The sequence below is a fragment of the Myxocyprinus asiaticus genome, chromosome 27 (genome assembly GCF_019703515.2).
Source record: "Myxocyprinus asiaticus isolate MX2 ecotype Aquarium Trade chromosome 27, UBuf_Myxa_2, whole genome shotgun sequence".
NCBI classification, from domain to species: Eukaryota; Metazoa; Chordata; class Actinopteri; order Cypriniformes; family Catostomidae; genus Myxocyprinus; species Myxocyprinus asiaticus.
In genome coordinates, this window is record NC_059370.1 from 10,530,365 (window position 1) to 10,548,241 (window position 17,877).

The window sequence follows — 17,877 nt, forward strand, 5'->3', positions numbered from 1 at the left end:
ATGAAAATTATATTGTTAGTAGTAGTAATAGTACTAAGAAGCCAAGTATTAATAATAAATGCTTCTTGCTGTGCCTGACAAAATCACTGTAACATACAGTGGAGTGGCTTATTGTCTTGAGAAAATAATGGCAACGTCAAAAAATCAACATCAATTACAGTTACAGTACGTATATTAAAGGAATATTCCAGCAATAGAAGTTAAGCTCAATCAGCAGCATTTGAGGCATAATGTTTATTACCACAATAATTAATTTCAACTTGTTACAGTGGTTACAGTGAGGTACTTACAATAGAAGTGAACGGAGCCAATTTTTGGAGGGTTTAAAGGCAGAAATGTGAAGCTTATAATTTTATAAAAGCACTTGCATTCATTGCATTCTGTTAAAACAGGTGTATTATTTGAGTTGTAAAGTTGTTTAAATTGAAATTTTTATGGTCGGTGTAGAGTTGTAGGGTTTAGCGTCACAACAACAAGGTAACGAAGTTGTAAAATTGGGTACAATTTCACACACACACAAAAAAAAGTTAGTAAGTGATTGTATCACACTAAAATCAAGTTAACATGCATATTGTTTATGTCTTGTTGCTATACTTTTGAAACGGTGAGTGTTGTGACGTTTGCACATTGGCTCCAATTACTTCCATTGTAAGTGCCACACTCTAACACAGATATATATAGTAATCAACTTAGTGCCACAAATGCTGTCGAGTAAGCTAACTTGTATTGAACCCGGAATATTCCTTTAAAATTAGATGAATGTTCAAAATAAACAATTCTAGCCTGACAGAAGGCTGTTTATGGTTGCCAAGCAACATCAACATCCTTAATATATAATTCAACTGATGTGTGGTTTGCATAAATAGGCTATTTAAAAACAGCTTTGAACATGGCTCATCCAATCAGGTTTTAGAGTCAGAAGGTCATTGTAGAAATTATTTTCATCATAACATCTTTATTTCCATCCCTTTCATTTGTCACAATAATTGTCATTTCTACTACAAAAATACATTTAAAATGCATTTTAAAATTTATATTGAATTACATTTAAAATAAATTATATTATTTCTTCTGCATAAAACTGCAGTTTATGAGATTTCAGATTTTGTAGTAATTCAAAATGGTCCAAAAAAAATCTTCATTAAAGTAAAAAAAAGTCAGGTGATTTTACTAAAAACAATTGTTCTAAATTTTACATTGTCTATAATTATTATTTAGTAATATTGTTTTGTTGTTGTTTACTTTTACGTTTTACTAAAGTTGTTACATACGGTTCTGACTGACCCCTTACATATTCTGTTCAAGATTGCACTCCTGGCTACTCTGGTACAAGTGATCAAATTCTTACAGACAATGTGTTTTTACTTAGGGCATAAATCCATGTGTAAGTGTGCCCGGCTCTAGCTAACAGAGGGGACACAGCTCAGACAAATCGCCCCACTTATCCCAATCCCAGCACACGCCACATTACTCTCCAAAGATTTGGGGGGAGAGGCACCCCTTCTGTCCACCATTAGCCACTTTATTTCATTCCTGGGATCAAATTTGTTATCCAGTTAGGCCTCTCATCTCCAACTCAAAGGGAATAAATAAAAGCAGGCTTTATTGCTCAGCACCCTGAAACAAGAAAGGGGGCAAAGAGAGAGGGATAAGAGAGAGAGGGGAGGAAGAAAAAAATCCACAATTCATTCGGATCCAGTCAATAACACTGTAATATTTATGAAGGCTGGATGCTGGCCTGCCCTAAAACCCAAACTCCAGCAATCCTGAATTATAAATTGGTATTGATTTGTGTTGTGTTTTGTGTGAGTGCATGCGTGCATGCGTGCACGTGTGTTTGTGTGTGTGTTTGTTAGAGAGACAGAAATATAGAAACAGTGTGTGTGTGTGTGTAAGAAAAACAGACAGAGAGAAAGGGTGTGTGTGTAATTGTGTGTAGAGGCGGTATTCGTTTGGAAAGCATGAGAGGGTGTGTTTTACTGGGGCTGATAAAGTTCTAACAAGAGGTGTATATAGCTTCAGGTAGGCATACAAGAGTGTGTACAGAGCTGTGTGAATGAGTGTGTTTGTGTGAGAGAGAAAATGAAAACAGCTATACAAGAATGTATGTATATCATACTATACTTGTAAGTGTATTTGTGACGTTCACATACAGTGTGTATCCAGTACATGTTTGTGGCAGTTTAAATCTATAGGGCCTAACTAGCAACAACAAAGTATCAAATATACATGATTCTCCAGCTCCAGAGATCTATGTCAACTGCACAACACCACATAGCCCAGACAGGCCAGACCAAACACTCCATACACATACACAAATAAAACAAGCTAGGCTTCATCACACATAAGCACAGATGAACTAATACCTTCAATGGGAAATACTGCCACAAAAATAAATAAATAAATAAATAAATATTACCATCACCCTAACCCTAAGTATTAAACTATGATGCGTATAGCCCTGCACCATTTGGGCAACTTCAAGCGATCAGACTCATGATTTTCACCTACAAAAAAAAAAAAAAGGAAAAGGAAGGAAGGAAGGAAGGAAGGAAAGAAGGACTCTGAGTCATATAGAGGAACCAGAATATCATATCTGAGACTTGAGGGTGGGCTCTTTTAACTTAGGCCAGTTAAGAACACCTATAGCAATCAACAAATCATCCAAATCATCTAAGCAATGCTCTGGCAACCACCTTTGCGCCATTGAAACAATTTTGCATGAGCAAGCACCACTCATATTTTCTTCAGAAAAGGTAAAATCTAGTTTACCACAGCATACTTTTTTTTTTTTTTTTTATGTCATGGGGGTTGATTTTTATTAAAACTAACACTTATTTATGGAACATCCTACCTGCCAACAACCAAGAAAAACTGTGTCCAGGTGTCCAGAATTGATGTTATTTTGAAAGCAAAGGTTGTCACACCAAATATTGATTTAGCTTTTTTATGTTTACTGGACTTTGTATGATGTTAATTGATAAATGAAAACTATTTTTGGCATTATTTTTGAAGACATCTTCACTGTGCAATTTTTTCATTTTTTAAAAGTGCCTAAAACTGTTCTGCATGGCATCATAATAAATTTATTTTAAGAAATAATATATTTTCCACAACTTAAACATGTTTTATGTCCATTATACAAGAAAAAAGTATATATTATTTTGAGAAATTCTATTATTATTAAGGTATGTTGCGTAAAAGCCATTTGCTATGCATGGGGCTAGACCTTCATCCTCAATGTTAATCAGTGGAGATCTGAATGTCATGAGCTTGTGCAAGGAGCATTCAATGATGGCCTGAGGGGCTAGTTTGCCTTTGCCCCTAAGCCAATCAAAAGCTTTGATCACATTTATGTCAGCTGTTGACATGAGCATCAGAAGTTACCGCTCTTGACTGCAGATCTGTGTAGTGAATAGTTTATTGGTAAGTTTTAAAAGCGAATTGTTTACTAATGTGCTGTTGGTTGGATTAGTTAATCACCGTTCATCATTTCATTGAATTGTATACCATTGTGTTGAGGTGTTGTGCATGCATTGGTTTGTATTAGATATCAATGACTACTAAATATTGGGAGTCTGTCGTTTTGATTAGTTTTGTTATACTGTTGATTCGAGTTAGTGAGATAATATGCACACCCTTTGACGATTTGCCTATTTGTGGTTTACTTTCACGGTCACTTGAGCTTTTTGACGTGGATGTGCACATCTTAGTGGTGTTTTGTGCTGAGATTAAATTATTAGGGATGTTTGTGTGGCATCATGTTCAGAGGTTGCCCAAAAAAATTTCTTTATTCGTCACTCTCTGTAAAATTTCTGTCATGATCTATTTTTATCAGTCATACTTGTTTTCATTTTATAAGTACTAGGGCACTGAGGGACATAGCATCCATTATAATGGCACATACTTGACAGTAGATAGGCTTTTATGATAGATTTTTTGACTACCCTTGTTTGAGTCTGGTGAAACCAATGAGTTCTAGTGTGAAACTTGTACCTGTCAATCAACCGCTGCGCTAAAACAAGGTTTTTAAACTTTGGCGGTTAAAGCGTGTACACACATGCACAACTTCACAGAACATCATAGTCCCTGATGAGAAAATACAGTAAAGTGTCACATGAGAAGCACATCTGTGAAGCTCAGTTAACACAGTTACTCCACTAAAATAACAGACAATTCTACTCTAAACGTGATGTTTGCGAGCATAATTGGCTGAAATGATGCACTGCTTTTTTTGTGTTTTCTTTTTGTTATTATGCAGTTTGCGCTTTATTATCATACATTAACACACTGAAGTAATGATTGATGTATGCAGTCATGAAATCAGATTCCCTCTACTCAAAATTTAAACACAAAAGAGATGCACAATTCCAGGTGTAAATGATGATGGTGCCAGTTAATACGCATCTAATATGCATATTAATACCAGGGAATAAACAGGGCACATGCACAGTGGGAATGTGAGGGACAAAGAGTGAAGTTAAAACTGATGCACTAGGTTAAAATGTTTTTCTTGTTTCTTTTTTATCTGTCAAAATGAATTTGGAATTATTCATCAATGTTTCAAAGATTAGTCATATAATTGAATGTTAAGTGATTGTTTGCCCCACACTAAATAATGACCCTGAGACGCTGAAAATGTCAATGAAGAGCATGAAGAAAACTGAATTTCCATCTCTGTCATTTCCACCACAGAATTCTATTAAACACAAAACAGAATTTGAGGTGTGCTGGAAATGACACTAGTAAAAAAAGTCATGACTTTAAAAAAAAAAATAATAATAATACAAAAATGACATAAATCTCTTGATGCCTGTACACAGTTGGGCATTGTCAGTACACAAATTAAATAAACTAGTGAGAGAGCGTAAACTTTGTGTTTGATGACTTTAGTCTCTAGAAATTTTGACATTACTAAAAACACCTAAATAGCATATTTAACTGATACGAGACTATTACTGCTTTGTATTACAATACGAGTATATCTAGTAGTTCATTGAAACAATATAAAGTCTCAATGACCAAGATCCGACAAGCTATGTGTGTGTGACCGTATATTGGCAATTATGTAATGGTCAGTCCCTAAAGCAGTCTCCTGTGGCTGGCTACTACTCTGCCATAGTCGCCAACATTAGATTTATGGATCTTTATATAGAAATCAATACCCTTCTAATCTTCGTGGCTCACCCTTTCTCTTTCTCTGCTTATTGGCGGTCTGGGCATGTCATGGCCAGATTGCACCCTGAGACAGTGAGAGAACTAGAGGACAAAAGGAGGCAAGGAAAGAAAGCCTAGATTAAATGGTAGAGGATTAATCACACTCATTCAAAACTGCATCAAGGACGTTCTGTCCCGCTGTGTTTTCCTGCTGTTCAGCTGTGTGGGATTTAGGAGGTGAGATTGACTAGATTTGAACCTGTAGAGTTTGCAAGCTCTCAAGGTCAAATGACCTTCCTTCTGCTCGCGTTTTGACGTGGAATCTGAATAACTCTCAATATACAGTGAAGTGAAAAAAATTACTGTTTATTATGTACAATCGCCTAACACCAGGTATAAAAATTATAGTTTATTTAACAAGACAATACATGTAATTTCATTGTAAAATATTGCAATATATATATATATATATATATATATATATATATATATATATATATATATATATATATATTGTGATTTACATGCAGAAGAAGTCAGAATAATTTTTTCAATGTTCAATAGAAAAAGCATCCTGCATTCAAAGCCACTCTTATGAAAGACCCAGGAGCACCTTTCTAGATAACATCTGTAGTTTGACCAGACCATGACCTGCACAGAGCCTCATGCTGATCAGCATCTCCATAAGTCTGCAGGACTACTCAGCTCTTCCAGCAGCTTATGGAGGAACATGTGAATCCCCTTCACATCTGCTACCCAGAATCAGCACCATGGATAGAGCCGCATTAATAAACCAGTTCATGGCACAGTACCCTCTGAGGCAAAACAGGGGGGCCTCGTTAGGAATGTTTTTAATTGGGCAGCAGACATAGTGGTAACTAAGGTGAGAGGGCGAGAAGTTATCAGGGGGTATGCAGAAAGTGTCAGTCCAGTAAAGAGTTCAAAGGAATCGCTACCATATAGTGCTGGGAAATGTGTCTTAGGAAAAATAATAAAATGCAATTTACTGTATTTAATTATTTATCAATTAGTTGTTGCTATACAGATATTTAAAAAAGTGCAATTTATTTCATTATTTAATCAATTATTTGATGCTATAGATATTTAAAAATTCTATTTATTTAATTATTTAATTAAATATTTGTTTTTAGAGATATTTAAAAAAAACACCATTTATTGCATTATTTAATCAATTATCTGCTCATAGTGATATTTAAAAGTCGGCATTTATTTAACTATTTAATTAATTATTTGTTGCTTGAGATATTTTAAAATGTACATTTATTTTATTATTTAATCAATTATCTGTTGCTCTCGATATTTAAAAATGTAAATTTTTTATTATTTAATTAATTATTTTCTGCTAGAGATATTTTAAAAATGGCACTTATTTCATCATTTAATCAATTACCAGTTGCTATCGATATTTTAAAAAATGCCATTTAATTATTAAATCAGTTATTTGTAGTTAGACATATTTAAAACATTACCATTTGTTTCATTATTTAATCAATTATTCGTTGTTAGAAACACTTAAATTGCCATTTATTTTTATTTAATAAATTATCTGTTGCTAGATGTACGAAAACAATGCCATTTATTTCACTGCTTAATCAATGAATTGTTGCTAGGATATTTAAAAATTGCCATTTATTTAATCATTTCATCAATTATCTGTTTCTAGGGATATTTAAAATTTGCCATTTATTTCATTATTTAATCAATAATCTTTTGTTAGATATTTATAAATTGCTAACTGTTTCATTATTTAATCAGTGATTGGCTGCATGAAATATAAAAAAAAAAAAAAAAAAATCATACATTTCATTATATAATCAGTGATCAGCCACAATGATTAGACTTAGGTACGATGCAAAGCGTTACAAGCAAAATGATAAAATACTGTAATGTTCACCATGAAATCAAAACTGACCCTATTTACTTGTTCCACATTCCTGGTCTTATTGTGACCGGTTCATTGGTGCACAAAGGGAAAAAAAAAAAAGTGAACAACTTGCTCTGCCTGTGAAATGATTTTCCTTTTTGGCTGATGTCACCAATCCCCCTAAATTTCAACCCCTCCCCTTCAACTGCCTGTCATACCTGACCACTTTAAATGTAACAAGACCCACCCTACTTTTATTATCATAGATTATCTTTCTTTTGGAAATATGTCACATTATGGATGTAAAATGGGCTGCAAATTCTGTTTCATGTTGGCTCTAAATGTATTTTTTATTTTATTTGTTTTTGGATTTTCTCCCCCTTTTTCCCCAATTTGAAATGCCAAATTCCCAACACACTCTAGGTCCTCATGGTGGCATAGTGACTCGCTTCAATCCGGGTGGCGGAGGATGAATCTCAGTTGCCTCTGCATCTGAGACCATCAATCTGTGCATCTTATCACGTGGCTTGTTGAGCGCATTACCGCGGAGACGTAGAGCGTGTGGAGGCTTCACGCTATTCTCCACGGCATCCACCACAACTCACCATGCGCCCCACCGAGAGCGAGAACCACACATTATAGCGACCACAAGGAGGTTACCCCAACATGACTCTACCCACCCTAGCAACTAGCCTGACTGTAGTCACTCAGCATGCTCTGGATTCGAACTTGCGACTCCAGGTGTGGTAGTCAGTGTCTTTACTTGCTGAGCTACCCAGGCCCCCTGCTCTAAATGTATTTTTAATAATAATTCTAACAGTTCTTCCACCAATTGAAATAATTAATTAACTGTAGCCTTCTATTGTACAAAAGCTCCAAAAGTGGGTCATCCAATCAGATTTTTGAGCTGGAACTCTCTGAATTTATGTGCAGTACCCCACTGTTGGCATCAGAATGTGGGTTACACTCTAGGTTCAGGCCCAGTTCAGTGGTATCCCAGACAAGTCAACATAATCTTCATCAATACTGGGGTGTGGCTACGAGAGCTCCTGACTGTGTTTACTTTCCCAGATTACACAGCACCCAGCGTTCCTTCTTTGAGACCCCCAGGAGGCAGCGATATGTCGACAGATGGATAAGGGGGAAGCGATCAATAGCTTTTGCCTCACAGAGGGGTGGCGAGGGATAATGCTAGCATTAGTGACAGACACTGGAGGGCTGGATTTAGCTGCAAAACTTCCACGGTTGCTGGGGGGCGATCAGCCAGATTCCCATGACCCCAAACAACTCTCTGGCATTGTGTGGAAGAGTCAATGCTTACCTGGCTGTTTTGAGATTCATGCTTGAATCTTTTGGGATGCTTGAACAGCATCCCAAAAGAAGATCCACTGTTAGGCATGTAAAATCAGCAGAACGGTGTAACAACCGACAGTTTTCTTGTTTTCTTTGTCTCTTTCTTTTTCCCATTCTATTTTGCCCCTTTCTGTTTTGCTCTTTTTCTTTCAGAGTGTGCCCTCAGGAACACATCCATCCGAGCGGGCCCCGGGGCCATTCTGCAGGCTGCGACTGAGCCCAGGCCTAGTGCTGTCTGCACCACAGGCTCCCAGACACATCTCACCTCAGGCTCTAGATGCAAAAACAACTTGCCCATAGAGAGATGTAAACAGGCGCTCCACCTGCCTTTCGCTCTGTTAACTCCTGCTAGCCTCCCCAACTGCTTCATTTATTTTTAAGCAAAGAAAATTATACATTAGAATACCTTTTGCACAAAGCTTAGGGTTAGGTGAAAATTTACAGTGGTTTATCTTAAGGAGCTATTTATAACTTATCTGACCCTTAAAAGTTACTTTTGTTGGTGTAACCTAATGTACTCAGGTTAAAAATTATTTAGTCATAATAAATCATATTTTTGACTGACTAAAACCAGTTAATTTAGATGTTACTACCTAAAGCACAATAGTGCACTGAATATATATATATATATATATATATATATATATATATATATATATATATATATATATATATATATATATATAGATCAAGTAAAAGTAGATACTTAAGGTAACAATTGCAGTTTACCATTTTTTACAGTGTGGGTCCTTTAACTGGTCACCATTTCTGTTAAGTTTTTTTAATCACTATTTTGCCTTCCCTAGTTCATTTTAGATCTTCCTGTGGAATAAAATCTTGGTAACACTTTACAATAATGTTCCATTTGTTTACATTAGTTAACAGCATTAGTTAACATGAACTAACAATGAACAATACTTTTACAGCATTTATTAATTTTAGTTAATGTTAATTTCAACATTTTTAAAATAAAAAATTGTATGTGTTAACATTAGTTAATGCACTATGAACTAACATGAACTAACAATGAACAACTGTATTTTTATTAACTAACATTAACAAAGATTAATAAATGCTATAAAAATATATACAGTATTGTTAATTGTCTGTCCATGATACCTAATGCAGTAACCAATGTTAACAAATGGAACCTTATTGTAAAGTGTTACCACAATCTTTCTGTAAAAGGACACATATTAAATGTAGTTTCTCAATTAAAATGAGGTCAAAAAATTAAATATAAAATAATTAAAGAAGTGGGAAGAATTTTGTTTCAAGAATTGTGATTCAAGATTATGATTAATTATAGCTTGTCACACTGCAGGACATTCCTGAAATTGCTTACATTCTCATGTCAACTACCCACATAACAAAATATGTTTGCAGTGCGTTCAAACTAACAATATTGCAGCTTTTTCAAAAGAAAAATCTGCACATATAGCAAACAACCCGTATTGGAACACATGGATGATACCGAAGCAACAAAACAGTAAACATCCCACTGCATGAGGACATTGGTGCACCAGATAAATTACAGTTAACCTTCTGCTGAAGGCTTGTGTGCAGCAGAGGGTGAGACTGTAACAACAGAACCGAGAGGGAAGGTGATTGTGGTTCTGTGGCTTTCTATTTGCAGGCCTGACTGTGTAGCTGCTGTAGTTAGAGTTGAAACAGATAGTGTGCATAAAAGACAAGAGGTCTACAGCACAAACAGAGACTGTTGTGTTTCCCTTCCATCCTCCCACAGTCGGCCACTCAAGGTCATTGTGGCATTTTATTACAGCTACGATAAAAGCACATACACGCATAGGTTGAGGTCATAGATGGTTATTTTATGGGAAACTTTAAGGTTCATGTTGAAATTGTCAAACATATGCTGTGGCCTAGTGGTTGGCACACATGCTCAAAACACATCAAGCTGTGGTGCTCTTGTAGATTTTAATCCAGCCCCACTCTTACCATCAATACAAATGGCAAAGGGCACAAGAAATACATGATACATTTCAGGGTCCAGGCTAAAATGCACGAATGGTCATTTTGAACATTGCACAATTACTTCTAGTTGATGGGGGTGCTCTGGGTAAAAATGACTCAATAGACTCATAGGTTAATGAGAGATGACCATTCTAGAATCGCTATGGGAACTTTACGCTTAACATCGCCATGGCGACTGGCCTCATTTCACCTGCATCTGTCACTGTTTTTATCAGAATGCCAGTCTCTCTCTCTCTCTCTCTCTCTCTCTCTCTGTTTCTTTCTGAATTCCTGTCTTTCTTCCCTCCTGTCTTGTGTTTTTAAACTCAGAAAGAGGGGTTGTTGGAGGGAGGCCCCCTTTTGAGAGACCGGAGACACTGAATTATTGAACCAGCCAAACAGGCCACCTGCATCTGCACCCCACCATGATCATCCATATTTTACATGCATTTACACAAACACCCACATACTAACAACATACCTACATTAAAGTTAAAGTATGTCATTGTTTTTCTATGTTAAAATACGTTCTCCTATCCCATTTTTATATGCAGCGCTATAAATAACACATTCATAGGTCATTTCCCTTCAAAAGTTTTAACGTTCTGGCTCAGTGACATTATGAAAACGTCCCTCTGTTTGTTTTAATAGCAATACTGGCTCAACCAATGGTGTGAGTTTGAGGCAGGACTACTGTATCTGTTTGGTGACCAATGGCAGAAGCGGGGAGTGTTTAAGGAAACCTATTTCAAAACAGTCATAACAGTCAAACAGACAAAACAGCATTTTGGTTCCGCTAGTACCGAAGAAATTACATACTTCACATTTAAGGACATGCCTTGCCATTATATCGAAATAACCTGAAACACTTTAACAATATTTGGCAAATATATGATTACAAAGGATTTCATATGGTTATAAAATATTGCTATTGTGGAAGAAAAGCATTTAAGAAATGACTGGAAAATATTTATACTAAAAACGATAAATCAATAAAACAGTTACATCACTACTTTTACTGTAATATTCCACAATTAACCAGGCAAAGACTTCCTATCCCGAGTGCATTCTGTCATACATGTACAGAGTGGGCCTATAATGTGTCTTTAATACACACATACATAAAATCTGCCTCTTTAACACCCTTCACTTCTGCCTCTGACTCATCTCCACTTCCAGGAGCTCATCATTTTTTTCAATTTCACCCAGGCTGCCCAGTAATGTCCTTCTTTTATTGCAAATCTATACTCTTAATCTGGCCGGCACCGATGGGCTCGCAGCTCGATCAATAGAACGTGATTGCTGGGAAGAGTCCAGAGAGGCTGATAACCAAAAACCAGCCGCCACCCCCACAGGGTAAAGCTCTGATACACACATGCACACATGTGGACAAAACACACACGCACAAGCTCTCAAACAAAGGGTTAAGCTTAGACACACATGCTCCTTTGTATTATACATGTAGACACAACCCTAACCTACATGGACAAACAATCAAACACAGTGTTAAATTCTGGCACACAATCACATAAAAACAAATTAAAAACAGGGTTAACTCCTGATCAGCTCACACAAAATCAAAAATAGCATAAATATAGATATATTGATATGTATAGCAGTTACAGTACCCTTGTGAAATCAAAATTTACATTTTGAGGTCTTTAGTTGGTAAGCTTTGAGGCCATACATATGCTAGTGCATGCCTTAAAGTTAACACAATTATCTTTAAGCAGATTTTACAGTCTTTCTCTGCCAGGAAATCTGACCAAAAATACTGATGATGCACTCACAGGTGTATCCAAATTTTTGTCAAATAAAAATGATCTCTAAAATGTCCCTCCAAGCAATGCTATGACGTAAAATAAAGGCTATTTACTATTTTTTTTAAAGGGATGAGCCCCTCAATATGTACCGCCTCTTCTTCCTTACTTATTTTAACATGATAAAGAAAACTACGCCCGTCATTGATTTTATGAGGTCTGGACACACTAACAATATGTCTACAAAATAGCTTTGACCTTATGTCTACAAGTCTATGCAGTACAGGACTGTCATGTAAACTTGCTGATGAAAAGATCTTCAGAGAGGTTCTTGTGAAAGTAGAGATAGATGGAAGGTCAGGAAGGTCACACAGAAATTGACATTAGAGCTTATCTCTTCACTCTTTTCCATGCCATATTCTTCAAGTATTACTAAACATAAAGAGCATAAAAGAGCAATAGAACTACTATGATTATGTTCAAGACTGGATGGGTGGGAGGCAAAAGCAGGTAATTTGATTTTTTAGATGTGTGTTTGATTATGGTTGGAGCTAAACTCTGAACAGTTACCCTCCGGGAATGGATTTGAATAGCATTGTCCTATGGTCTAGTCTAGTAGACTTGCATATGAGACTGACACCGAATGTCCATTAAGTGTACCAGTTGGGACAGGGCCTGTGAAGCAGCAAAATGAAGGGAATTGACTCTTTTTTTCTGTGACAGCCAATAATGGTGAAAACTCTAAAATACTCAAGTGAACCTCTGTGTTTATTGTTATTTATTGTCTCCATTAGTGGTAAACATCGTGATCAATGGAGCAAAATTAATTAGACCAAACTAACAGAGATGCAGGCATGAAAATTATGAAAATTCCTCAGAATGCCACCAGTTCTAGCTGTGTGCAAGGCATCTTTAGCAATGCAAGCATGTGCATGTGTGTGAGGTCTCTTATTTGTGTGTGATTGTGATGCACGGAGCCACACACCCGTGCACAGCATGTCTTGATTTACACAGCAGATCTGTGCCTGAAACAAAGGTAGGGACTGTGGAGGGGAGGATAAATAGCCGTCATTAAGCCTTTTACAGTGATGGGTGCTACAGCTGATTTGCATGGTGGGTCAGTGGCCGTCCCTCGTGCCAAAATGATTTATCTGTTGGTTTAAGGAGCTCAGGGCGGCGCTCCTATAAATACTGCCCATCTTAATAGGGTGCTAAAATGCAGTCGTATGGACCAGTCTGTCTTAAATCAGAGGCATCCGCTGTCACCCGTAAACACTTTCGAATGGGTTTTGGTCAGCGTAATGAGGGGTTCAGATGTGGCTGGCACACTTGCGTATATATATTTATATATATAAACACAAACACACACACACTAGACATCAGTGATTCAGCCGCTACATAGCACCATTCATTGCGACTACTCCCAAGGGAAACATTTCAGATGGCAATATCAGCCTCATTGTAGAGAGATGAAAAATTCAAACGCTCTTTCGCACGCTTTTGTCATATTTTGTGGTGCCTCTGATGGTTGTCTCGCCCAGTTGGTTGTTAGTAAATTGGTATTATTGGTAGTTTGTTTGTCGGTATGGCCAATTTAATGGGTGCAGGGTTTTGTCATTTACTGAGCAGCTAAATAATGGTACATTCTATAAACGACACGGAGAGCATGAAAGGTGACATCATCTCTGCAGGTTTGGACTTTACACCAATCAGATGCACTCCATGGCAGCTAGAGGTGAGAAGATTTTGTGTGTGGATGAGTGTGTGTATGCGCATTTGTAAGTGTGTTGAGAAAGAGGGAGGGTCACTGATTTCCGGCTCCTTTCACTTCTGTCCCCTGGATATGCTCCAAGGCCAGTCTAATGAGCCAACATGGATTTAGTAATGACCCCTGAGCCCTAGGAGGACACTCATGCTGCTGTCCTGTTTGGAAGTGCACACTATCTCACACAATCATATCCACTCCATTCCAGTCATTAAAGAAGCTCCCTACAGACACTTTTAGAGGGCAGAAGCCCAGTCAACAGGGTTAATAGATTGAGAGATGGTATTCAACAGAGTTCAGAGTTAGAAAACCAGAAAATGTGTAACAGTTATGTGGAATAAATTCCCAAAACAAAGGAATTATTAGAGTGTTTGATAACTGCATTTATAATGTCTCAATTAGGATGGTGCTTTCACACTTTAAGCTGTTAGTATCCCATCTACACATGAACCTGCATGAGAACAATGTGAGACAGAAAGACAGACACACAGATAGACATATAGATAGACACACAGACAGATAGATAGATAGATAGATAGATAGATAGATAGATAGATAGATAGATAGATGTGGTGTGTTGGGTGTGTAGCATCTTTCCATTTCTTCAGAACGGGAGAAAGATAAAAGATGTTCTTACCTGTCGATGATGACAGGATCGGATGGTGTCTCATTTCGGTTCCCACAGCTCTTCTTATCACAACACCGGCTGATAGAACAGAAGACATAGGTTACATATCTATGTAATAATTTTATAATTGGGGTTTACTCTTGTTTCAGAGATCACTAACTCTAACATAAAAGTGATTGTCTCTTCAGTTGTCCAGTCTGATGTTCAATTAGATTTTATAGGGGAGAATTGACTTGATTTGGAAATTAACAAAACCATATTGTTAGCAGTCTGAATGGCTGGAGGAATTATGTTTGTCTTCACGAAATAAGCAATTTGTTTCTTTTGTGCTCAGAAGATATTTCTCTGCTCTCTTCTTTAAGAGATAGGGATGGTGCTATGTGGTGACCAGCAAGTCTTGCACAAGCTGGTGCCTGCCTGACAGGTCGCCCACTTTCTCCTCTCACCCTGTGCTCCAGCTGGGCTGGGCCCCCGCCAAGGTCACTCAGCCAGCCTCTGACAGTTTGGACAGCACCCAGAGAAGTCCTGGTGCAGCAGCTCTCTCCCAAATGCTCTTCTCCAACACTGTCATCACCTCTGCCCTTGCCCGTGCCCTCGCCCCAAGCTGGCACCTCATCTGGTGGCATGTCGTTCCCCTAAATACATCCCGCCTAGCCCATTCAGCCCTCGCCAACTAAACTGGTAAGGCCACTGGTTTCCAATTAAGTTTATTCTCATTAGAGAATACTGTGGCAGTAACTACTCCTATGCATCTTTCTCTGCATAGTTTGATGAAATGATAGAGTAGATGCTGAAACAAAACAAAATAATTATCCTTGATTGAGATTAGCTAAGCAATAACTTCAAATCACATTGTATGGATTTTTCAGACAGCTAAGACTCCTGATATATTCATCCTACTTGCTTCATGCTGTCATGCATTAGATTGCCATTTGACAAATAATCCTCACTTAGAGCCACTGAATGCAAAATGATCTGGCTTTATGAATCATTTATCACATAGTTTGATCTTTAAGAACCTGAAAAAAACATAAACCGCGCGTTGTTTTTTCCTGTTCTTTGTGTGTGTGACTGTTACCATAGAGTGCGCCACCATAATTTATTCCCCCAGCTACTTGAAACCATTAGCAAAGTTCCAGGAGACCAATTAGAATTGGAAACCCAGTGTTGAGGCTGTGGTGACAACCTCCTCAAACTGCAAAAGAAGTGTTATAAACAAACTGAACCTCAGGAGCACACCCCAGTCCGGAGGGAGCCTGAGGCCCCGGTTCACAAAAACAAACCTTGGCGGAGTGTCCGTAATGTGGCCTTAATGGCATTCCCTCCAGGGTCTGTGCAGGCTAGCCCTGGCTTGGCTAATGACCATGGGCCTGAACCAGGATAACAAATGTGGCTCCAACCTCAAGCCCCTGAAATGAGCACAGGGCAAGCTGTGGTGCTGTCGAGAGGCACCAACTCTGGTCGCTTTGAGTGATTAGTCATAGATTGAGGAACAGATATTTTAAGAGCTACCTACTCAGCTTGCTATCTCCTCTGCCACCCTCAATAACCCACCAGATAGACCTTCAGTTTTCTGAAGTAGATTCAGTTGAAAGCAAGAAAGGTGGGTTTATCGGGAAGAGGCCACTATATCAGAGCGGGGCTTATAAAAAAAAACAGCCTTCAAAGACTCCCCTGGGAACATTAAGACTAACATCATATAGAGTAGAACATGCTGAATAAGTAAGACAAGACATGAAACAAAAGAGAGGCAGGTAGAGAAGGATGTCAATAGAGGCCTTGTTTTCAAAGGGCAAGTGTTGTAATTACCCAGCCTAGCACAGAGAGGCTGTAGTCAGGAGTAATGATATGCACCAAGCTGCCTTACTGGAGAGTGAAAGCCCATGGCAGACATTTTCAAAGCAGCATCCTCATCCAGACTGGCAGCAGAGCAGGCAGACAGAAACCGGTCTGTGCCCACCATGCACTGCGTGCCATGATTTTGTTGATGCGCCATGCCAGCTGACTGCTGAGCTGACTCATTTGGAGGCTCCAGAGTGCCAGATCTAAGTCATTGGGAGGACCAGTAAGGACCTTGAATGTCTGAAGACTGACCATGACCAATTCCTTTCTCTTTTAGAGAGCACACTGTAGACATTGACCTGTTGAAAACACTAGCACTGCTGGTCACCAACATATGTTTCATTTCATCCATTCATGTGGGAGACACCTTTATCCAAAGCGACTTACAGTGCCGAGGTATAAATTCTACAAATATATGTATTCCCTGGAAATATGACCCATGCTCTGCCAGTTGAGCTATAGGAACTTATGATTTGGATGCTGGTGTCCCCAACAGGCTACTAAACCACCTTGATCAGCAAGACTTCTTTGGTTAAACAGCTTCACAAGAAAGACCATGCTTGTTGACCAGCATTTTCTGTGGGTGAATGGCATTGATATGCTGATCCACTAGTTAGAACAGCACCAAAGCAGCATGAACCAGTCTGTCCCAGTATGGAAGTTCCTCCTAGTGTAAGCAGGTCTTTTCTGCCAGGGTTTCCTTAGAGTTCTTGGTTTTGATTGTGTTCAGGGCTGCCACCAGCCACCACCACCCAACCCCCCACTACCGAACCCTAACCCTAGCACTTCCCGTTGCCTTAATAGATCAGTGGTCAATCAGTATGCGTTTTACAATTACCATTCTTTATTTTACTTTTGGTCCGGTCCAATATTGAATATTTGGTTACATCCTTGATTGTGATCATGACGTTTATGTAGCAATATTTTAACTCCACTTATAAGAAATTCCAATCAGTCTGTAAAAGTTAACTGCTAAGATCATTTACTACCCAAAGGAATTAATCTCTAAGGCAACTGCTATTTATTCAAACTGAACGGGACCACAGGACACTCATCCTTACGTCTGGGACAAGAACATCAAGTTTGCCATGAACAGCTGCTGGGCTTTCAAAAACGCTCAGTCTGTTGATGGCTGTTGCAGGTGAGGCAGACTTCATCAGGGCCCTGATAAAGAGTTCTATCACCTGGGAGTGAGAGACAGGGGAAATATCTCTCATCTCTCGCACCTCTCTCTCTCATTAGCGAATGGAAACACAGCATTCATCAAGGGAGGCAGTTAATAATCACACTCAATCACATAATGACCGACTCAAACTGAGCCATCATTATGAAATGGAACCTGAATCAAAATCATCTCAAAGAAAGCCTGGTTGCTTGAGGGAGAAAATAGCACAGAGTACCCAGCATTCAGTGATCTGTGGTGTAAAGAAGGTGAGTTCGCTAGGAGTGATGATGTCCACTTTACTTGGCGAAGCATTTATGAGATTTATGTAGCACTGGTGTCTGCCAGATG

At 38.2% G+C, this 17,877-nt stretch overlaps 1 protein-coding gene across 3 annotated transcripts in view; it reads right to left on the reverse strand.

Moving 5' to 3' along the window:
• LOC127417602 (transcription factor COE3-like) overlaps nucleotides 1-17,877 on the reverse strand; it is a 123,315-nt gene that overhangs the window by 82,436 nt on the left and 23,002 nt on the right. For all 3 annotated transcript variants that reach the window (XM_051657639.1, XM_051657640.1, XM_051657638.1), the window contains exon 6: nucleotides 14,532-14,600. In XM_051657639.1, coding sequence (XP_051513599.1) covers nucleotides 14,532-14,600 — 69 coding nt within the window. The remainder of the gene's footprint in view (nucleotides 1-14,531; nucleotides 14,601-17,877) is intronic.